At 43.4% G+C, this 22,253-nt stretch overlaps 3 protein-coding genes, 1 long non-coding RNA gene, 3 other non-coding genes and 1 pseudogene across 7 annotated transcripts; 6 read left to right on the forward strand and 2 right to left on the reverse strand.

Annotated features, from left to right (window-relative positions):
- The first annotated feature begins 3,129 nt into the window (after positions 1-3,129).
- LOC136532188 (mannosyltransferase APTG1-like) lies at positions 3,130-6,809 on the forward strand. Its single transcript, XM_066524791.1, has 10 exons — positions 3,130-3,145; positions 3,197-3,485; positions 3,700-3,817; positions 4,164-4,268; positions 4,363-4,685; positions 4,989-5,270; positions 5,368-5,548; positions 5,660-5,811; positions 5,917-6,079; positions 6,524-6,809. Exons 2-10 carry the CDS (start codon positions 3,253-3,255, stop codon positions 6,608-6,610), a joined length of 1,644 nt encoding a protein of 547 aa, XP_066380888.1. The 5' UTR covers positions 3,130-3,145; positions 3,197-3,252; the 3' UTR covers positions 6,611-6,809.
- Positions 6,810-8,456: 1,647 nt separating this feature from the next.
- LOC136532187 (wall-associated receptor kinase 3-like) lies at positions 8,457-12,081 on the reverse strand. Its single transcript, XM_066524790.1, has 3 exons — positions 11,133-12,081; positions 10,834-11,037; positions 8,457-9,731 (listed from the first exon to the last, which is right to left on the reverse strand). Exons 1-3 carry the CDS (start codon positions 12,019-12,021, stop codon positions 8,572-8,574), a joined length of 2,253 nt encoding a protein of 750 aa, XP_066380887.1. The 5' UTR covers positions 12,022-12,081; the 3' UTR covers positions 8,457-8,571.
- LOC136532189 (uncharacterized) lies at positions 11,867-12,905 on the forward strand. Its single transcript, XR_010778184.1, has 3 exons — positions 11,867-12,005; positions 12,076-12,711; positions 12,780-12,905. It is a non-coding gene; the product is annotated as an uncharacterized lncRNA (long non-coding RNA).
- A 1,566-nt stretch (positions 12,906-14,471) lies between these two features.
- LOC136532191 (sphinganine C4-monooxygenase 1-like) lies at positions 14,472-16,463 on the reverse strand (annotated as a pseudogene).
- Positions 16,464-19,624: 3,161 nt separating this feature from the next.
- On the forward strand, positions 19,625-21,766 carry LOC136532190 (large ribosomal subunit protein eL37x-like). The gene is made up of 4 exons (XM_066524792.1): positions 19,625-19,755; positions 19,830-19,965; positions 21,314-21,415; positions 21,527-21,766. Exons 1-4 carry the CDS (start codon positions 19,753-19,755, stop codon positions 21,568-21,570), a joined length of 285 nt encoding a protein of 94 aa, XP_066380889.1. The 5' UTR covers positions 19,625-19,752; the 3' UTR covers positions 21,571-21,766.
- On the forward strand, positions 20,490-20,584 carry LOC136532195 (small nucleolar RNA R64/Z200 family). The gene has a single exon (XR_010778188.1). It is a non-coding gene; the product is annotated as a small nucleolar RNA R64/Z200 family (small nucleolar RNA).
- On the forward strand, positions 20,756-20,840 carry LOC136532194 (small nucleolar RNA Z199). Its single transcript, XR_010778187.1, has one exon. It is a non-coding gene; the product is annotated as a small nucleolar RNA Z199 (small nucleolar RNA).
- LOC136532193 (small nucleolar RNA Z199) lies at positions 20,980-21,060 on the forward strand. The gene has a single exon (XR_010778186.1). It is a non-coding gene; the product is annotated as a small nucleolar RNA Z199 (small nucleolar RNA).
- Positions 21,767-22,253: the final 487 nt, after the last annotated feature.

Below are 22,253 nucleotides of genomic sequence, written 5' to 3' on the forward strand. Positions count from 1 at the left end.
CACAAGTGCTCAAGTGGTGGCTTGCTCTCTTTTTCAAATTCTCTCTTAACCCATAAATGGATTTTGTGATTTGATGAATCACTCGCTAAGAGAGGGTTTGTGAGAGTTGGCAAAGCTCAAAAACGTGCTAGAGGATCAGCGGAATCAACAGCCTCCAAAAGTGAAGGCTTGGGAGTATTTATAGCCTCCTTGGAAAAACTAGTCATTTTATAGCTGTTGCCTGACTTACACTGCGCCAACAGTAACTGAGTTACAGTGTCATTGTGAGGCGTCGGAACTCCCGACTCACGTCGGAACTCCCGACCCTCAGCACATTTGAAAACTACGGTAACTAGGTTAAAGAATGTGAGGTGTCGGAACTCCCGACGCATGCCGAAACTCTCGACCCTCAAGGCATTTGAAAACTAGCCGTCGGTCTCTAGTTGTCCGGTGTGAATACCGGACACGTCCGGTATGATCAGGACAATGAACTCTCTAAGTCAGTTAAAGCACGAGACGTCGGAACTCCTGACCATTGCTGGAACTCCCGATGAATCAACCCAAGAACAACAACTTTACCATTGCTGGGCAAATACCGGACAGCCAGACCAACAAAAAAACAGGTTAGCTATTTTGTCTCTCAAACACTCAAAATTCACATGGATTGGCTTGAGCACTTATGAAACATTATCTATCAACATGATGCATCCCTCTTAATAGTACGACATTCCTATTAACTCAATTTTAGAGAGTATAACGAATTTAAATCTTTTGAGTTGATTTCTTTCAACCGAAGCAGTGTATTCCAATCTTCATCAAGCAAGGGTGCCAACATGTTGATATTGATTTTTTCACTCGAGCATAGCCATCTTGAGCACGTGACTTGATTACATTCATTAAATATGAATAACTCCAAATGCATCAAGTCACTTTCAACACTTTGTCCAATATAGATTTGATCCTCCACATCAATATGACCATCATAGCTTGATTAATACCCTAACTAAATGCAAGTACTTTCTTCTTCACCCTAGCTAGGTTCTTCGGTCGCCAAGCCGTCGCTTGCCCTTCACCCTTGCTTAGTATCTCGAAGCCTTTCCTTGCTATCTTCACCATCTCAAGCCATCAAGTCACATCTTGTGTTGAATCATCCATTCATTTGTATTGTTATCTTTTTCATTTCAATTTAGCAAGCTTCAAATATGAGACCATTCCATATGCAATCCCTCATGTCTCATCAACTAATTTTTACCGGGCTTGCTTTCACATAGTACATGGAAATCCCACAACAAATAAGCCTTTGCATGAATTCCATTTGTATTGTTGTCTTGTGCTTGAACTAGATTATTTATACAACAACACATCATTTTGGCTTTTCATTAAGTACATGTGAAATAACCTATTATCTGTCCACACTTAGCAAACGGGTTAGACCTTTAATCACGTTGTCATTCAATCATTCAAAACCCACTAAAGGGCTAGATGCACTTTCACCCACCATGCTTATTTATTTATTCTCACTCACCATATAAAGAAGTTCATGCTCTAGCCATCTTTTTGTCACCAATCATGATACAATAAATAAACACCGATAAAGTTACACTCATATTCCACTGAGGGATAATAATAGAAAAGTGTCACTTCTCACTTGATTGAATGTGGACAATAGGAAACATAATATCGTAAAAGGAATATGCAACGAACAGAGGAGACTAATTGCTCTGGCAATGACACTCGCCATGAACATAGAAGAACCATGCGAGAGTGGTGTTTTGGAAAGGTGAATATGATAGGCGGAAAAGTTGGCCAACTATTTCACAAGTGTGGAGTAGACACAATACCATAAATGCTAGGCATTCCACATTCCTTAGAAACTAGAATCAAAATTCCACTCAATGAAAAGGTGCAAGGGAGGAGGAGCCAGCGAATGGGTAGAATCGTAACTCCGGTGAGCGAGCACGGTGGGGGAATGTGGTGTTGTAGTCAGATTTTGTCGATGGGGGCAATGCTAGGGCTTTGTGAGATCGGCATTAGCAAGCTTGGCCGCCGATGCGCAAGGATTTTGTGCTCTCTCATCAAAATGTGAGAAGCAATGTGGTGAGGTTGAGGGATAGGGATGGTGTGCGGTGGTGGGGCCCTTTTTCCTCTCTTACCATCTATTGCTCTCACCAAGGTGTTTTATGGCGCTATGGATTGCACTTCGTTGATGTCTTAGCAAGGATTGTTTATGCATCTCCCTGATGTGGCTCTCGTTGGAAACATGAAACAGATTAAATAACCAACCATGTTTAATTATTGGGTCTCACTCGCCACAGAGAAGTTTATGTTCCGGCCATCATGCCATCTAAAGAGAGTGTGGTGCACACATAGTGTCTTCTAATTCTGGCAATGAGATCTGTCGGAGAGGAATAATGCAAGCAATGGTACTTGGGAATAAAGTACGGTGGGAGACAAGTAGTGGTTTTGGAAGGGGTTGGTGTCTAGGTAGGATTGAGAAATAAATGAATTTATAGAGTGAGGACTTAGTGTAATCTAAGTGAACCAATAGGCGATGATATGGAATGGAAAAAGGAATATGGTTAACCCCGCTGCATAGTTGCATGGAAACCTTGGTCTTTCTATGACCAACATCCTTGTTCCTCCTTTCTTAGACCAAAGCATCTTATAATTGAAACGGAGGGAGTACTAACAATGACCCTTTGAGTATTTTGAAGAAGTACTATATTAACTTGGCTCATATCTCTCACTTTGGACTGAGAGAAAATAACATACTTTTGGATTTGCTGCTAGTTATTTCTTTAGGTTTGTTGATAAGGAGAAATGGATGGAGCTGTTTACTCAGGCCGAATCACTAAGTGTGGAACACTTTTCATTATCTGTTAAAAAAAGAACCACATGCGAACAAGTTTTTTTAGATTTTTTTTGAGCAAATAAGTTTTTTTAGACGAAAGTGTGAAAGTAAGTAGTAATGTCTCCTTTATCGGAGGTAGAGGAGCTACATATGTGCTAGTATACATTTTATCTGGAACTATTCTATGACATAAATATGTGTGGTGTTAGTGGACCGATAAAGGTAGGAAAGAAAATCCATCTACGAATGAGCTCAGTTTGTTTTTGCTATTCGTGGTGGAGTACTCTTGGTGGATCCACGACCCATGTGAGCCCATCTTTCAAGCCCAAAGTTTTAGCCCACTAACCTGGCAGTCCGGCAGCCCCTTCCTTTCCTTCTTCTCCGCGGCTTCCCCTCCGGCCGGCGGTCCCTGGTGATGAGTCATGAGCCACCGGAGGCGATCTCGCGCTGCCGGCTCGCCGCATGGCGACGCCGGTCCGGCCCCTACGCCGGAAAAGTCGGGCCGGATCCGGCCATGGGCGGTGCTGGGTTGGGACCGGAGGGTGCTGGCGCTCGCGCTGGCGTTCCGCGCGGCCAACGCGCTGCTCGTGCGCACCTACTTCAACCCCGACGAGCACTGGCAGTGCCTCGAGGTCGCCCACCGCGTCGCCTTCGGGTAACCTCGCCCTCGCCCTCGCCTTGCCGCTGCTGCTTGTTTCGCTGGTTTTAGTTACAGTGCGCCCCGAACTGGATCGGCTTGCTGCTCACCACTGCTTAGCTCGAGGGAATGAGATGGTTTCCCTGCGAAATGGGGGCTGCGTAGCATTGTTTTTCATGGAAATTTGATGCTCAATTGCTAAAACTTTTTGTTCTCTTGCGGTTGGGTGCAGGTATGGTCACCTTACATGGGAGTGGAAGCGGGGCCTGCGAAGTTACCTCCACCCGTTGATCTTTGCTGCTCTCTACAAGATCCTGGCGCTGCTCCACCTAGACACTCCATGGGTTATGGTAATAGCCTAAGCAGGTTATGTCAGCTATAGCAGATCAAGAATTATTATGACAAATGACATGGAACTCGGTTTGAGCCATTGTGTTGGCCTTGTGATACCAGCCTCTTATCTTCATAAACATATGAAAACGTAGTTTAATCTTAATTATAAAGTATAAACTACCAAGTTGCCAGCTTAATTTGAACATCAAGCTTCATGAGAACCATGCCATTCTGCTCCAACAAAAGCCACGTGTATCATAACTCAGTACATTGGTCCTTAGCTCTCTACTCAGCTAGTCAGCTTCATCTTTTTCACTTTCCGAGGAGGAGCATTTCCTTAACTGTTTCTCTGTTTCCCTGTAGGTGATGGCTCCTCGTCTCCTGCAATCTGTGTTTGCAGCTTTTGGAGATCTATACTTGTATAAATTTTCCAAACTTATTTTCAATGGTCAGGTTGCCCAGTGGACAGTATCCTTAAACTCATCTATGTATCTATACGATTTTCTTCATTAGTATATGACTTCAATGACCTTGGATGTCAGCCTTAACAAACTGTTTGCAGTTATTTTCCCAGTTGGTTAACTGGTTCTTGTTTTTCTGTATCACGCGGACTCTATCAAACAGCTTGGAGACTGTTTTGACTGTGGCTGGACTATATTACTGGTTTACTGCAATAGAGTCTTCCAAGGCAACCTCAATTGTTTCAAAGCAGCATGCTGCCTGTGAACAAAGTGTCTCATCAAGAAAAGTGGCTCTTCTGATAGCAGCCTTGTCCTGTGCCATTCGGGCAACAAGTGCTGTAACATGGCTATATGTTGGTCTTTTGGATTTTATTCAGATGAAATCAAAATTTCGTTTTGTCCTTCTTGATGTCATTCCAGTAGGGTAAGTTATTGTTAAAATTCATGTCAACTTTCTATCTTTCGTTGCGTGAGATCTGTGAATTTCACTACACTTGCTTCTCTTTATTGTTTCTGGAATTCACACACTGGACATATGCACAATGCTGACATTTTGTTAAGTTGACCATGTCAAGTTCCACCCCCACCCTCAATTCTTTGTTTGTTTCTTTCCTGGGAGGACATATGTTGCTTATCTGTTGATTCTGCTGTGATGCCATTTTTTTATCTTTCATCTTTCCCGATGTATGACTATTCTATATAAGTTATTTGTTTAATCTTTCTGCAGGGCCATTGTCCTTGCAGTAACAACACTCCTTGATTGGTGGATGTATGGTTCCTGGGTCATAGTGCCACTTAATTTTTTGAAATTCAACCTCTTCTCTTCGGGAGGAGACTACTATGGAACACATGTCTTCCACTGGTACTTTACACAGGGTTTTCCATCCATGATTTGGACATTCTTACCATTTGCAATGTGTGGTATTGTAAAGTCTCGTGAATGGAGACTTTCAGGTCTAATTGCTTGGGTATTAGGGGTTTACAGCATACTTGGACACAAAGAATTCAGGTATTCACCTTCTCTTGTAAGTGTACAGTGCCCTTGCAGTCAAGTAACCTCTTCTCGTTATTCACATGATATGATAAAAATAGATTGAATACTGCAGATTTGTTCTTGCGGTGCTACCTTTAGCATTGATGTTCTCAGGTCACTGCTTAGCTGCCATGTCAGAATTCAAGGGCAAAAATCAGCATGGGAAAAGAAGCCTTTCAAGGTTGCAACTTTCTGTTATTTTTCTCGTCATAACCAATGTTCCCATGGCCTTATATATGTCCTTATTCCATCAAGTAAGTTTTCCCTATTTCAATGTTGTGTATTGCTCTATGCATCTATGAATTACTTTTGTTACTTCTCCATTATTTCAATTTATATCCCATATTCAACACTTATTGTGACAGAGGGGAACAGAAGACGTTATGTATTATTTGTCAAAAGAAGCCCATGATGGAAGAGTGAAGAGTGTCCTCTTTCTCATGCCTTGTCATTCAACACCTTACTACTCAACCTTGCATTACAATCTACCTATGCGCTTTTTGGACTGCACTCCTAGGTGGTTATTTTCTTTGTTCTTTGGAATGCGAAAATATTTAACCTTTCATATCTATACTTGTGCTTGAATACATACGTCCCTGCTGACTCTTTCTACTGCACTCAGTGATAACAAAGGGACCCTGGATGAGTCGGATTGTTTCCTTACAAGCCCATCTGAGTTTGTGGGCGAGGTTTTTGGAAATTTATCAACATTCAGTCACATTGTATTATTTGAGTCCGAAGAAAGACATGTTCTTCAGTTGCTTCTGTACAATTCCTTTCTTGAGGTAATATACCATTGTACCTTAGATACCACATGTTTTCTTTTTCACTTCAGGGTTCAATAGACATGCATTAGCTACTGCTTTCCAGCGTTATTATTTGCCAAGGAATATCTGTTAATAACTAGCGTAGGAATTTCCATGAATTTGGCAGTATGTTAGCCCTCTAGGACACTGTTTACCACATAGCGCAACTCTACAGTTTTTTTTTATGGAGTCCTGATTAACATAAAACATTTTCTTATGTATCATTTTGAATCTTAAATTGTTTACAAATGCAAATATTTGGATGCCTTAACAGAAAAATGCTTTTGATTGCCCTATTTTGAAAGAAGATGAGAAAAAATATGACATATGCTTGATTCAGAGGGAGCACACAGCAGTAATGATAGGATTTCTTGTTTCCTAACGGTAGTACTCAAACTCATCAATAATTGTTATGGTTGGCAGGTGAGGAGATTTTTCCACTCCCATTTCAAGGTTGACAGAGACCTTCAGTCGTCTGTCGTGGTTTATTCACGGAGGGATGTGTTATGATTTAATATTGATGTGGCAGAAAAAGCCTGTTAGCTCGTCTAACAATCTCCATGTGTTTCATGTTGTTTTAGCTTTTCATTTGAGAAATGAGCTGTAACACTGTTGGATACTTCTGATATCTTGACCCCTTGAAACCAGATGTTATGTTACTTGTACTCAGGTGCTTTATGACGGCATAACAATTCACAGCTTTCATTGAGTCTGTATGTCCATGATCTGTGCTTCTAAGATAAATTTGCAGCTTTAATGATTTTTTTATATTTAACTAAAACGTAGGTAGAGCGGCCTTTCCTAACGTCAAATGACAAAGGGATAGTATTAGTGAGGTGTTTTGGTTCATTCATTTCTTTGTTCACTTGCTCAAATATTTGCTATGAACATAAAGAAGGGATCACACAAATTGACAAAACACTAAAATTGGGTTCCACTTCATAATAGGTTTGGTTTTCTTTTTTCCATTGGATAACCAAGCCTATCACAACTCTCCCCATCCACCACTTTACCAGGTCACGACATAAACTTTCTGGGATAGCAGGTCACAACATTAGCTTTCTGGGATGGTAAAATAAACCAGTTTTAGGGTATTATGGGACAAGGTATGGGCTGTTTTCTGGATAGACTGGGTTTATATTACCCATGGGTTTACAGGTATGGGTACTATAGGAACGTATCCCAACCTGGTAGACCCGATGGGTTAGGCCTTTTGCCCATTAAAACAGACCCATGGCTTAGGAAATTGACCCAGACCCATGTCTTAATAGAATAAAGTCCACCGGGTATCAGGTTCCATGTACCCATTGCCGTCTCTACTCATGCCGCGCTGCCGCTGTGCCTGATTGAGGTGTGCTGGCTCATTCATTTCTTTGTTCACTTTCAAATATTTGCTATGAGCATAATAAAGAAAGGATCACATAATTTTCAAAATTGGGTGGCTGTTCTTTTTCCGTTGGATCACTAAGCCTATATATCACAACTCTCCTTTACTAGTTCACAGCATAGGCGAGGCAGAGTGACATGTTGACAAGATATCTTCCACAAATTATGTTCTTATTTACATATAGTTAGATACTGTGTTGTATCTCCTTGGGAAGCACAAGGTCTACCATTTTCTCCATATCAACTAATCTGATTCATTGGTATCTCCAGTCTCATTTCTTTTTGAATTTACCCCAAATTGTTATACATCATGTTTCATGCTAGTACAATCAACAACTATTTGTTGCTTCTGTTCCCTTTTAGTCAATAGATTAATGAATAATTTGTCTTGTGTCTCACCTCATGAGGTAACATGGTGAGTTGATGGACCTTGTTTTCACCTTTTATGATGTTGCATATAGAACTTGATCTTAATGCCCCATGATTTACCTGTCTAACCAAATGCAGGTTTTATCTGATCATTTGTGACATGACCAGGTCTCAAAGCATCCTAGCATTTCATTTGTTTGTATTGTTCATTACTAGTGTCTCACTCAGTTGAAGCTGATATTACAAGGATCAATTTTTTGATGGGCAGAGGTTCCACTTTTTTGGCCTCATGATAAGGTATTGACAGTTTGACACTAACTAATCCTATTTGACGTTGATTGTTAAGCTTTCTATCAGTATATACCTTTTCCTTCTATTTCTCAAAGCCCATTTCAAGAGTAGAGTGTTCATAGCTTGGAGTTAGGTTTATGGAAGCTACTAGTATAATGTTGTATTATTAGTTAGTGTTAGATGATGCTAATCTAAGTTGATTTAAGTCCCAACTTCCGCGGTGTAAATTGCAATAAGCAATTTCATGGCAAAATTGTGTTGCTAAACATACTGCTATTATGGAGTACCTTCAAATCTGACAAGTTGGCCATTCGTGGTGAGAAGCTTGATGCCAAAAGCAAATGATAGTACTTGTTTACAGTGTATTTATGTCAGGAAAAAATGACTTTCTGTTTCAATCTATAATTTTGGTACTTACACATTTATCATCTACCAATTTCTAAATCTAGTCCCATCAAACTTCCATGCCGTCCAGTACTAGAAGGGTCGTAGTTCGATGGGTTTTCAAGCAAGCATTCAGTTTCTTCACTAGCATGCTCAGTCAACTGTTCTCGCCAGGTTCTCCGTATAAATCTCAACCTTTCAGCCACTTCTGACATTAATGGCCGTTCTTCCCCTTTCATACTCAAGCAACTCTTTGCAATTTGAGCGACTTCTTGTAGCAGCTCGATTCGGACACCCAATATGTTTCTGTCCAAGATAGATTCAAGTCTGCTCTCTTTCAATGCCAGAAGGAAGGATGATGCCAGGCTTTTCTTTTCTTCGGTACCTTCAGAATAAATTGCTGTCTTCCTTGTAATTAGCTCTAGAAGCACAACTCCAAAACTATAAACATCACTCTTCTCTGTTAGTTGACGCTCTTGTAAGTATTCAGGGTCTAGATAACCAAGAGTTCCCTGTACCATTGTCATAAATTGTATTTCATCCTTTGGGAGCATTCTTGATGCTCCAAAATCAGTAACTTTTGCTATGTTATTGTCACCAAGGAGAATGTTTGGAGATTTTACGTCTCCATGAACTATGGGAGGGGATGCTGATGAGTGCAGATATGCTAGTGCTTCTGCAGATTCCTGGGCAATCCTGAGACGAGCATCCAATGAAATGGATGATCTTCTGTATGTGACATGTATCAAATCGAACAGAGTGCCGTTTGGCATGAATTCATATACTAACATGGGAACCTCAACTTCTAAGCAACAACCGAGAAGCCTGACTACATTTATATGGTTGATCTGTGAAAGTATAATCATCTCTTGCACAAAATCATCTTTCTGAACCATGTTCATAATCTTCGAGCGTTTTATGGCTACTATCCTGTTGTCCTTCAGAATTCCTTTGTAAACAGTACCATAGCTGCCTCTCCCTACTTCTCTGCTTGAGTCAAAATTGTTTGTTGCTTGCTTGAGTTCTTCTGTTGTGAATATTCTCACTGTATCAATTTGCTTTGACCTGATTTTCTCATATAACAGCAGACCCCCATTTTCTTGAAAGAATTTTTCCTTTTCTCTCATGAGCCTTTTCTTCTGACATTCAATCAGCAGTGCAAAAAAGCAGATAAGCAGAATTATAGCACATGACGAAATACCTGCCAAGAAAAACATTATTTCAGTTCAGTTATTTTAAATCTAAATTAACATGTTTTTTGGGGTACCTAATGGCTCAATTAGCAAAGGTCTTTTCTTTCAGTTACTAGATCAGTACTCTTTGTGAGGCACAGTTGTCAAAACATAAACAAGTATTTACATCCTTTTCTTGTTCATTCATATAAAGTCGTCGGTGTGATGATTAGTTTAGGGATGATATGCACATAAGATGAGTAACGCTTCTGCAACTATCACCTAATGTATACGGCATACGCCGATGTTGTGGATACCTTATGTGTTAATTAGAGAACATGGTTTATCTTCGTGCTTTTTTAGAATTATGTTTATCTTCATGCTTTAGTATGTTTCACTTATATATATGAGAATAAAGCTTACCTTGTGCACCTTTTATATTGTGTTAAATTAGTACTTATGATTCAGAGCATTGGATTTGTCCTGATATGGATTGCATAGTCTTCAAACAAGTATCAGAATATGCAATGTCTTAACAAGTGAACACAATTTATTTTTCATTTGTTTAAGTACGCCCTTGTGAACACATGTTATGATGTTTCCATAATCTATCACTACTTTCAATCAAATACTGAACTAGGACTGAGCCTACCTTCAATAAATTATTGTTTACGTAGATCATATGAAATAATCAGTTGTTGATTTTGTGTGTGAAAGAGATCTATAAAGAAGTTCTCAAATCTTGGCATTCGTTGAAGTCTATGGTAAGTTCTATGATTGTGTTATTTACTGAGTGGTTTTCTTAGATGGAATTTTTTATATGAAGTGGCACCCTCTTGTGCCATCTTATTTACTCAATTATAATAGGGAGATGAATATTTCTAGAGATACCATGTTGCCTTGAGTACTAAGAGAATGTTTACAGTATTCTGTCAACCCATTTATCTTTGGCTATTAACCAAGGGAAGTGATTAAAATTCAAAGTATTGTAAGTTTTAGGAGCCTATTCAGGTAAAGGTAATCAGGGCTGATTTCATGTCACTAGTGCTTGGGTATATCCACTGGATCAGAGTTGCTTATCCATGTCATTCTGATAACTGTACTGAAATATTTGGAGTATAAAGAAATTACCTATAAACATTTTTGTTAATTTAGCCTTCTCTGAAGCTGTATCTTTTTCGTTTGAGGGGTCTAAAGCTGCATCCGGAGTGCAAGCTGAGTTCTTTGGATTTATGCTATGAGTCCCAGCTGCGCAGGAACAGTCGTAACCCCCAATTGTGTTACTGCAAATTCCAAAGCACTGATATTTATCTGGATATTGGCATTCGTTGATGTCTGCAAACATCGAACAAGAGTACACAATAACTGAAGATCAGTGAGCAAGTAACTTGAGGTGTAAACAAGAAATTGAACTCTGGAGAGTTGCTGACCTTGGCACCCATCTTCCAGGTAGGGGTTCCCTTCGAAGCCATCGTTGCAATTACAGAGGTACCCTGTAGCATTTGCTGAGTTGACACAGTGGCTGTTCTTGCTAATGCAGGCATATGATGATCTGTTCTTAGGCGCTTCATCACAGGATTGAATTCCAGCAACCCAGTCAAACACAGAAGGAACCCCATCCTTGAATTTCTCTGTGAACTTGTTATCCTCCAGGTAGGAAGCGTTAAACTTGAACCAATCCTGCTCGGCGACAAAGGCATAACTGCACGGATCGAATCCACTTACCTCAGAATTGTCGTACCTTGTATCGAAGGTTATGTTGAAGTAAGTGAGGTTTGGTGCAATGGATGTCTGGCAACAGCCCATGCCAGAGCACATGCTGCTCTGATCCACGCTCTCCTTGTCCAGGCACATAGATAAGCACCCAGTTCTAACGCTGTGCTTGTTGTAGCCTTCCAAGTATGCAAGAGTGGAGCATCCAATGGCTGTTAACTTGTTGGCCTTGCTGGATATTGTGAAAAAGCGAGCAGTATTCGCCGTGGCCCATCCATCTGTGTTGCGATTGTCGTTGTTGCCGTAGTAGCACTTGGAGGCAATCAAGCTGTTGACTCGAACCTGCCCTCCTAGCAGGCTGATGTTGTAGATCTCCATTCGGCTGCTTGAGTTATGCATGAAAGTGCGGTTGTCCTCGCATGATACGTCGAACCCTTGCTCATAGTAGCAATCAGGATCAGTACCGATGCCGAAGGGGTATGGAATGGTGAGGTTGCCGCATGTTTCTCTGCAGCCAGGCCTTGCCATCCTATACGCTGTGCTGCTCTTGATGGATGCTAGCAGCAGGGTGGCTGCAAATATTAGCCATGGTAACACTCGACCCATCTCTATGTGTTCTTCTGCCTCTGCTTTCTTAGGAATCTATGATGTATGATGCAGGGCTCCTTTCGGGAAGAACTAAGCCATCCTTATAATTGCCTGGACCTCAGGATTGTATTGCGCCCAGCCATTGCAGAGACCTGGTCAGAAGAACCGGTTTGGTGAGCCAAGTGGCCAAATGGAATTTGCAACCTACAAAAAGAAAATGGTAAAATAGTTCCATCTTGGAGAATAGCGCCCAAAAGACTCATTCTCTATGTAGTATTTTGCATTAAGAAAGGGAAGCCATTGGTGTGTTATTCTCCTGTATTGTACTTGGTCATATCCTGCAAGAGTTGAGAAATTACTTCCTTTCTTCCTTTTCAGTTGGTGCGTCATCTTCAGCCACATGCGCAGACGTTGATACCTTGGTTTGATCTTCCAGCAGTTTGCCTCGAAGCATCTTGGCGCCTGCCGCCTGTTACATCAATATCTAATCCAGCTTTTTTAGTCTGACTTGTTCTTCTTGTTCAGACACTGTTTCTCATGTGTACAGACCAAAGATGGTCAGCAGACCCGGCCGGACTCAGGTGGAGCCGGCAGTGGACGGGACTATCGTCCGGCCTTCAGCCACATCTCGTTTCTCCTACGCTGCGCAGAGCTACCGACAGTCGAGCAATCTCAACACGGCCGCCGGAATTTTTGGGTGTTGAAAAGGTTGATCAAGATGATCTTTTCGCCTTGTGGCTATAATAAGAATTATAAAAGTTAATGCGCGTGGACAGGGGGCAGCGGAGCAGAGCGAATGGAAGAATGGTGTGTGCCTTGATCGTGCATGAATTTTTGTGAAATCTGGTCACAGTAACGAGTTTTGTATTTGGAAAATTTTAATGACTAGTTTTGTTTCTGGCGTGGATGCATCCACACGACCACACCCCATAGGAAACTAAAACATGTGCAGCTTTGTGCCCCTGTTGCAAGTTTCTATACTGCTGTATCGAGTGGAAGGCCGAATAGATATGGGGTGTTCTATCTCTGCACAACATTGCATCAGTTTTTTTAGGTTAAAAACAATTACTTTTTTATTGGAATATAAAATGTGTTTTTCTTTTAGAGATGGAAATTTGCAACCAGGCAAAATGTATGGGCTAGAATTGAGGATGACGTCAAGTTCTCTCTTTAAAGGGAAAGGAGAGCCCATCAGAAGATACGAAGGCCCAGGGCAGACCCAAGCCCGAGCGGCCCAGCCCCAAGGTGGCGGGGTGGGACTGGGGTGCTGTGGCTTGATCATGTTTCATGTTTGTACATCTCTATATTATTATTCCCCAAAGGTGACCTTTATATTTTCATATGTCCGTTTTAGGCATTTTAGATGTCTTCCTTTTTTTTTGAGGTGAATATGCTTAGATGTTTGGTATGATAGCATGGTATGGTGAATTGGAGATACATGTGCAATTCGGCATTTTCTTTTGAGAAAGTCTTTATGTTCTTTGAAGCACTCTTTCCCTTTTCTTTATGATCTTGGCACCTACCAAGACCTGATCTTTAGATTCTTTTTTTTTCCATCAATGCATGTATCCTATTTATTTAGTCAACTTCTTGTAAATCGGTATTGACTTTTTGTCATTTTGGAATATGTAACAGTAGTCAAACATATCAGCACACACCAAGACACTCAAAGTGGTGTTACTCATTTTGAGAAATTTCAAATGAAAAAAAATTCAAACAAACCCATATATTTTATTGTATTATTATAATATCATTATAGTAGTACATAAAATAAATATAACCACATCCTCTGTGTATACTTACATATTTAGCATAATACTACCTCACAGGTGATCTTGTATGATCATATACTCCATATGCGTACACTTTATTGGGTCTTATACACTCTAAATCTTGGCATATGCATGCATGAGAATAGCTACTTGATTCTCCTGTAGTCAAGTCACCCTGGGCATTCGGTCAGACCGAACCGATCGGTTCGGTTCCTCGGTCATTCGGTCAGTTCGGTCATCAGAAACCTGGGACCGATCAGTCTTTGCAAAAAACGAAGACCGAGGAAGTTCGGTCTCGGTTAGTTCGGTTCGGTCTCGGTCACGACTGAACTAACCGGACCTGAGTAGCAGCCACAAACAATAGCAGAATCTATAGCAATTTTCAACAGCATGCTTGCTATTTGAAGACAAAAAAATAACAACACAATATATAAAACAAACCACACATTATTATGACAAGTTCTAGCACACAACTTTCTCAGTTCTCACAAATCACAATCACACATTACGAACGAAGTGTCGAAGTCTACAGAACTACGGTCAGTTCGGTCACTTCGGTTAACCGACACATATGACCGAACTTCTATCGGTTACTTCGGTTAGTTGGGAGCCAGGACCGAACTCATGACCGAACTTTTCGGTCTCGGTCTTTTCGGTCTCGGTCTCGGTCTTTTCGGTTCGGTCTTCGGTCTTCCGTTAATTATGCCCAGAGTGATAGTCAAGGCCAGGTGCCCGGACCTGGAGCATTCCTTCTCCTCTGTCCTCGATGAGGAAGGGCATGTACGTCCCAAAAATCCTGTCCCACACCACGAAGAAGAGCTGAGACTAGTTGTACTTGCCACCACGCAGCTGGTGATGCACGTCGTGGTATGCCGTGCTGTTCCAGAAGCTCAAGCGGTCCCAGCTGGGCAGTAGCGACAGGCCGCAGTGGTTGTCAATGACCTTGACGGTGCAGAGCGAGAAGAAAAAGATGGATGCCCTCGGCGACATGCCGGACACCAGGAAAGTGGCCGTGCCACCAACGGTGTCAGCGACGAAGCCCTCGACGGGGTGTCCGTACAAGGCTCCGAAGGAGACGGTGGTGCCACGAGTGGAGGTTCCGATAGAGGAACCTGCTGGTGTGCATGATCCGGTGGCATGCATACTGCCACACATCGAACCAGACCATGGCCACAGCGATTTGGCAGGCTAACTTCAGATATATAGGAGGTCTTCGTACTGATGGCGCTCTCTTCTTTGACCTGTATCCCAATTAAATTCAACAAAATAGCTAGCTCATTATCATTGTCACAGGCACCGCATAATAAATTGTATGTCCAGTTGCAACATATTATATGTAACAAGGAACCATACCAGAAAGAGCCATATAATCATGCAAGCTGGCACGCAATGCAATAATAATGATCTTAAGCATGCATATATACTAGAGTCTTTTACATATGTGCCATTAAAAAAGTTTGTAATTACACACGAGCCATTAAAAAAGTTGAGTTCCCATGAGTGCCACCGTTCTGAACTTCTTTTCTCTCCAAGCCATTCCATCCGCATTCCGTTCGTTTTTCACCGTTTGAGAGTCTTGACAAGTGGGTTCGGTCAGTCAAAACGTCCATAATACCCCTCTCATCCCTATCGTCTCTCTCTGACTCGATCTCTTTTCTTGTGCGTGCGGTCGGGGCAGAGCCCCTCGTGCCCGCGCCCACGGCGGCCGCCCTGGGTCGAGCTCGCCCGCGCCCGGGCCCGCAGCCGGCCGGGGCGGAGCTCCTCCTCCCCCGTGCCCGTCGCGCTCCTCCTCCTCCCCGCTCCTCCCAGTCCGCGCTCCTCCTCCTCCCGGTCCTCTCGCTCGCCGCACCGCTCCTGCGCTGGGGCGACGGCGGCCACCACCTCGCCCTCCTAGCGGTGGCGCAGCGCGAGCGCGGCGCACCGGCGCGAGCGCGCCCCGGAGGTCGGGGGCCCCCGGCGATGCAGCGGCGTAGCGCGGGCACTGGCGCCCCCTTCCCCCGCGACGGGCTGCTGCAGGTGCTCCGCGCGGCTCCGCTGTTCCTCGACCGCCGGTTCGCTCCCCCTCCCTCTCTCTCTCCTTCGCCGCCCCTCTTGCCTGTGGACCTCACCGGTCGTGGTGGCTGGGGCGTGGCCGGGCCGGAGCTCGCCTCCTCGCGTCGCGTCTGCTGGCCACCGAGCTGCACGCGTTCGCCGCCGCCTCCTCGCACGCCCTCGCGCCGTGGAGCTGCCCTGACGCCGACATGTTCCTGCTCCCTACTGTCTCCGCCGGCGCCCGCGCTGTTGGCCAACGTGGCCAGCGTGGCCGCGCTGGCGCAGGAGGCCGGCTGCTCCCGTTGAACTGTCCACGGCTTCGCTCGCCTACAAGAGAAGAGAAAGAGAGAGGTTTGGGTGGCTGACAAACGGGCCCCACCGTAGGGCAAAATGGACATTTCACCTGTCAGTTTGACACTGTTAGATGGCAAAGTGGACGGAATGGCTTGGAGAGAAAAGAAGTTAAAAGCAGTGGCACTTGTGGGAGCTCTTCTTTTTTAATGGCTTGTATGTAATTACAAACTTTTTTAATGACACACGTGTAAAAGACTCTATATACTACGCACGTACCTTGAACACCATGACCATGACCACCCTGGCAACCTGCACGAGCTGCTGCTTGAGGACGTTGCTGATGATGACTAGTCGCTTCGACATACGGTTCTTGCTATCTTCATGGCTGCTTGGGTGCAGCCAGTGGCGGATCCAAAGGGGGGGCTGGGGGGGCTCCAGCCCCCCTAATTTCTTGGTTTCAATGCTAATTACTGTAGCAAAAACTTGATTTCACCATTAAATCTTCGTGCAAATCAACATCTCTGTTGTTTTAGCCCCTCCTTATCCCGCATCCCACATCCGCCACTGGGTGCAGCCTGTATTTGTCCATGTACATGGACTGGCCAAGCTTAAGCGTTGCATGCAGGCCACAGTACGCCCAATACACCACGAAGGACGGCCAAAACTTCGTCAGAGAGTAGTAGCTCGATTTGTGAGTTTATTTGCTTGCTGTGTTCGATCTATCGACGTACGTACATGTGCTATGCAGCCATGCAGGTACTGATGACGTGTGTCGATCTTACTACCGGAACGTCGTCTCTATATATACTCTTGCTCTCTTGACTTCTATACGTATGCCAGGGAGGACTGACGACAATTATTTGACGACGACTGGGTCCGTATATATCACTACTTTTTTTTGTATACATGCATGCGTTCCAAACGTGGTATCCGAACATGCCCCTTTTTCGATCGCAACTAAAGGTGACGGCAGGTCGGCTAATATATGGGTGGAGTAAATACTATTCATAAATTGTTTTTAAATTGTCAAATTTCATACTGTTCTCTGTATCGACAGGTAAAATTTTACATCTGTATTCACGGGTAACATTACGCTTGCATCCTTATCTATCGGGTATGATACCTGTAGGTTATCTACATATTTAGATTGTCACTAGAATAAATAAAATCTTTTGTGTTTTTTTATCGGCCGGTATTATTGTATACATACTATATCTATGGGTAAATTTTTTGTATCCGTTTTTCCTATACCGATCGGGTGCAATACCCACAGACACAATTGCCGTCCCTGGTTACGATGTACATTTTGGTTGCAGCTAGCGTGCATATACGACGAAGGAAAGCTGGTCCATGAATCTTGTGTGGCATGTAGTAGACGTTCGGTCTTGGCATACGTGACCGTACCGGTGACCTGGACCTTAGCTTATTCTGCTAGCTATGACTGTGAAGTTATCAAGTCATGGCCATTTTCACAGCGGGACATGCAGGTGCAACATTTTCGGCCGGGCCAACCCATTTTGACGAGACGAAGTCAATTATGTACGATCACATTTCCGGATGTGATAGTAGTTTAATTACCTACCATCTCCTGTCCTACTCCTAGAAGAAGAAATATAGAAAGGCGCTGCCAAGGGAATCTTAATGATGAATGGCTGCTAAGGCAATCTGCTTAATGATCGAATGGCTGCTAAGGCAGCAGGCGCACAGTTAGCGCTATGTCGTCTTCCTAACTCGTTGCCCAGCGGCGGCGATCGACATGGTTCACGGGAGCTGCCGGGGGAGTCCTGCACCTTCCCCACGTCAGAGGGAGTCCTTCCTCTCTCCGATTAGGGCCCTATATACTGGAGTCTTCTTCGATCCTCTGTTTGAGGATTTTTGCCATGATTTTCTGGTCGTTGCAAACTGGTCTAGGGTTTTGAGGTCACGGGGGGTGATCAGGGGGTCCCTCGCGATCTTTCCCACCTGAAGTCGTTTGTGCAGTCGATCTCACAACCCCGTTTGTGGCGATAGACATTGCAGAGGGTTCGTCTCTCAACTTGATGGGTCCTCACGACGAGGCCCATCAGGAGCAATGAATCTTTTAAGCTGGCAATGCCGAGGGCTGGGACTCTCTCGGACAGTTCAAGAGTAGGAGCAAAAAGTCCTCGCCTGGTCTTCTTATTTGAAACAAGAATGTCAGACGACGATCATTCTATGAATTTGAGGTGGAGATTGGGGCTCAAACATGTTGTTGCCGTTGATAGTACTAATATAGGTGGTGGTTTGGCTTTATTTTGGCATGAGTCGGTTGATGTTCACTTGATTGAAAAACATAGACGTTTCACTGATGTGCATGTTCATGAATCGAGTACTTTGCCTCTTTTGAATCACCTTAGTTTATGGTGAACCCAGGACTGAAGATAGACACCTTATGTGGGAATTGATGAGAATGTTGCGTGGGGCGTAAGTTGAGCCGTGGCTGCTGATTGGTGATCTTAATGAAGCTATGTGAAGCTATGAACATTTTTTAGCTTGTCAGCGTCTGGAAAGACAGATGGCTGCGTTTCGGGTTGTGCTCGCTGATTGTGGACCGACAGACCTTGGCTTTGTGGGTTTGCCTTTCACGTATGATAATGGCAGTGACGACAATGCCAATGTAAAGGTTGGGTTAGACAGGGCGATGGACGATTCAAATTGGCGAGACATATTCAGTGTGGCTACTCTACACCATCTGGTTTCATGATAAGTTCCATTGTAAGCAACATTTCAGTGGACTTTGGCATTTTATAAAAAAAATGTTCAACTAAAGAACCCTAAGCCTATACTACCAGCTACACATGCATGCTAACTTCTAACATACATTTCACAAATAAAATACCAAACCAACCATACACCCCTAGTTTAATGTTCTAACCCTATCACACCAATATACTCAAATCTGCCCGAATGAAATGCAAGGGAAGAGGCAGGATTACCTTAGGGAAGTGATACCATGTGAGATCAGGGCTCCTTAGGGCTAGATTTGGAAGCTACAGTTCATGGGGAGTGAATGGGAGAGAAGCTACGGTTCATGGGAAGCGAATGAGAGAGAAAGAAGAGGTGGCGCACCGCAAGAGAGGAGGAGGAATAAGAAGGTGCCAACACATTTTAGATGCCTAGACCTCGATGTGAGCCGACTAAACACCGAGGTACGAGGGTCAGTGCTAAATGACCTCACCGAGGCTCGGTGAGGTGAGGCCATGCCATGTTGGCGCTAACATGGCAGGCTTCGGTGCAACTTGACATAACACCGATGCGAAGACCTCAACATTGTGTTATTTAACGCTGGGCTCTGGGTCTAGTTTTAGAAAAAGTTTCTAGAAGGATATACTTGTTAATATAGTTTTTAGAAAGGGCTCAAATGTAAAATTTAACACCGTGTGAACAACAACCGTCGCTGTTGGGGGCCCAATCCACCGGGTGGTCGAAAGCCTATGTAAGAAGGTTAGGGCAAAGACTCCATCTCGGCCCATTTACGGACCAAAAGCCCAGTGACCAGTGCCGCGTGCGTCGGCCGCTATAAAGCGCTAGGGTTTTACGCCTCTCCGCCCCCACGCCGCCACTTCTCCCAAGTCCCAACCCGACCACGCCGCGCCTCCGCCTCGAACCCTAGCCGAGCGGAGCAAGGAAGGAAATGGTACGTGCTCGCCGCCTCCCCCTACGCCTCCGTCCTTCCGTCCGCTAACGCGGTGTTGTTGTTGTGGCTCGCAGGGGAAGGGTACGGGCAGCTTCGGCAAGCGCCGGAACAAGACGCACACGCTCTGCATCCGCTGCGGCCGCCGCAGCTTCCACCTCCAGAAGAGCACCTGCTCCTCCTGTGGCTACCCCGCCGCCCGCATCCGCAAGTGTAAGATCAAGCCTCCTCGCTTCCTCTCTTCTTCCGTTTCCCCCGCTTCTAGATCTTGCCAGTTTAGTTTTGTCCTGTGATGTTGCTCCGTGTTGCCATATATCTAGATGGCCAAACAGTGTGATTTGGTATGTTTTATTATGATCTTAAAAACTGCATGAGCTTTTGAACGTTGTCACGTATGTAGTAGGGTTCGTGCTTGTAACTTTCTGTTCATTATTATGCTACCGGCTTATGGGCTTTCTGCTTAATGTGCTGCTGAATTCGTTCGTGCGGGAAATGATGAATAAAACATTGGTCCGTGTTTCTGATTATACTTGACTGACAACAATGTTTTTCCAAACTGATCCCATTAAGCCAATTGCTGATTTTGTGGTACTTTAGAACAGTTGATTCGTATGAACCATATTATATTGTGCTGCTGTTCACTCCTTGTATGTTTGGGCATTGCCCTCATTTACAAACCTCACTTTATGTACTTTTTTTTTATGTTCACCCCCTGATATTGTTTACTAACTACTGAATGAAAGCTATGATGAATCATGAAAATTATATTCGCATGTCAGACTTTAGAGATGCCTTGGCATTAATGAGAAGATGTTTCATGTGCTGAGCGTCAGCCTACTTTTGTTTTTCATGAGTCACTGGTTTCTTGTATTCAACACAAATGTTTCTGCATACTTCCTCTGTTGAAGCCTTTTGGAATTTTCTACCATGATTCTGCATCTTGTACCATCGTGTGAGTTTGTAGTACATTTGAACACTTGTGTTGCCTGCTTCCACTGCTGATGATCATGCGCTGAGCAATTAACTGCTCCAACGTCATGATTGGAGTTATTATCCTATGATTCCTAAGTTTTAATTCTATGGTGATCCCATCTTTATCCTTGTGCATCGGATTCCGAGCAGCAGTATACTAAACAATGAGTGTCACTGTTTCTCTTTGCAAATCTTGACATTTAGGTTGCTATATTTCTTACCGAGATACTTAGCTTGGTTCTTGCCTGTTTTCATGGTCAGATGAAGAGTATTAAACTGCAACAATATGATGGGATTATTCCCCTGTGATTCCCTCGTTTTAAGTCTCTGATGACTCCTGCACATTTTTTTTAATTTTCTTTGCACTTTGTCTGTTTGTCTCATGCCTTTGCCTTCTCGGTGCCTTAACATATTTCTGCTTCTTTTGTTTGTCTCAAGGGTTTAGGTCTATGATGATAGGTCTGATTTGCAAGCATTGGTTGGAAATCCTGTAAATTGTAAACCTAGTTTTAGTTTGTTCGATTCAACTTCATATGCCTTGCTTCTAACCTGAATGTACTCAATGTTAACATGTGGGCCATGATTTCAGATAACTGGAGTGTGAAGGCCATCAGGCGCAAGACAACTGGGACCGGAAGGATGAGGTACATGCGACACGTGCCTCGCCGTTTCAAGAGCAACTTCAGAGAAGGTACGTTTCTTTTGTTGTTGATGATCCCTGCAATTTTTGACATTGGAATTCTCATCTTTGTGTCAAACCTGGGTGAACTTAATTTAATTGGTTTTCTTAACCTCAATCCAGGGACTGAGGCTGCCCCGAAGAAGGGTGCCGCTGCTGCCAACTAAGCCTGGATGTTGCCATCAAGAACGTCACAAGCTAGAAGTTGGGACTTTTTGATTGAATTGTACTTCTGAAATTTTTTAGCCGTAATATTATGAAAGTACTGGTTTATCGTGCTTTGAATTAAAGTGAGACGCCCCTGGTGGTATGATGTATGTTTTTGGTGAGCATGATCTATTTAGTACCACAGTTTGATGCTCATGCAATTATTTTCGCTTAAAAACCGCTGTGCACGTTGTACCGCTGTATTAGCGGTGAAAGAGAGCTTGCAGCTTGCTGCGTCTTCCGAGTTACTATACTGATGACTGGGCTATTGAGTTCTTTGGTAGCATCTATTATTTTTTGAAATTTGAAAGCACACGCCAATTTGTTAAAATCATTATCCCTATCTTAAGTAATTTGTCACGATCGCTTCCGATGAGAGTCAAATCATTTGTCACAGATTTTATCTTGAAAGGATGAAAGGTAAATCTTTTGTCGCTAGCACTTCCGTGATGAACATTGACACCTGACAGTAAGTTCGTTAAAAAAAAACATTGACAGAACTGCTGTACTGCTGTTGAGTTGCACCAGGAAACAATGTCAGTGTAAGTGTAACTGGAAACATAATGTTGATCATAGTTCTGGAAACGTAGTGTTGATCATAGTAAAGATGGTCTTTTTATTGTAGGTGATCATAATTTAGATG

This window comes from Miscanthus floridulus, unplaced genomic scaffold, assembly GCF_019320115.1.
Source record: "Miscanthus floridulus cultivar M001 unplaced genomic scaffold, ASM1932011v1 fs_548_2_3, whole genome shotgun sequence".
NCBI classification, from domain to species: domain Eukaryota; kingdom Viridiplantae; phylum Streptophyta; class Magnoliopsida; order Poales; family Poaceae; genus Miscanthus; species Miscanthus floridulus.

Bases quoted from the DNA above. Each gene is read 5' to 3' on its own strand.
- LOC136532188 (XM_066524791.1), top strand. From the start codon at position 3,253: ATGAGCCACCGGAGGCGATCTCGCGCTGCCGGCTCGCCGCATGGCGAC. The intron at 3,818-4,163 runs GTAATAGCCTAA...GTTTCCCTGTAG, and splicing joins TAGACACTCCATGGGTTATG to GTGATGGCTCCTCGTCTCCT. The intron at 5,812-5,916 runs GTGGTTATTTTC...TACTGCACTCAG, and splicing joins TTTTTGGACTGCACTCCTAG to TGATAACAAAGGGACCCTGG.
- LOC136532187 (XM_066524790.1), bottom strand. From the start codon at position 12,021: ATGGGTCGAGTGTTACCATGGCTAATATTTGCAGCCACCCTGCTGCTA. The intron at 11,038-11,132 runs GTCAGCAACTCT...CGATGTTTGCAG, and splicing joins CCTGGAAGATGGGTGCCAAG to ACATCAACGAATGCCAATAT. The intron at 9,732-10,833 runs GTAATTTCTTTA...TTTTCTTGGCAG, and splicing joins ATTAACAAAAATGTTTATAG to GTATTTCGTCATGTGCTATA.
- LOC136532190 (XM_066524792.1), top strand. The intron at 19,966-21,313 runs GTAAGATCAAGC...CCATGATTTCAG, and splicing joins CGCCGCCCGCATCCGCAAGT to ATAACTGGAGTGTGAAGGCC. The intron at 21,416-21,526 runs GTACGTTTCTTT...ACCTCAATCCAG, and splicing joins CAAGAGCAACTTCAGAGAAG to GGACTGAGGCTGCCCCGAAG.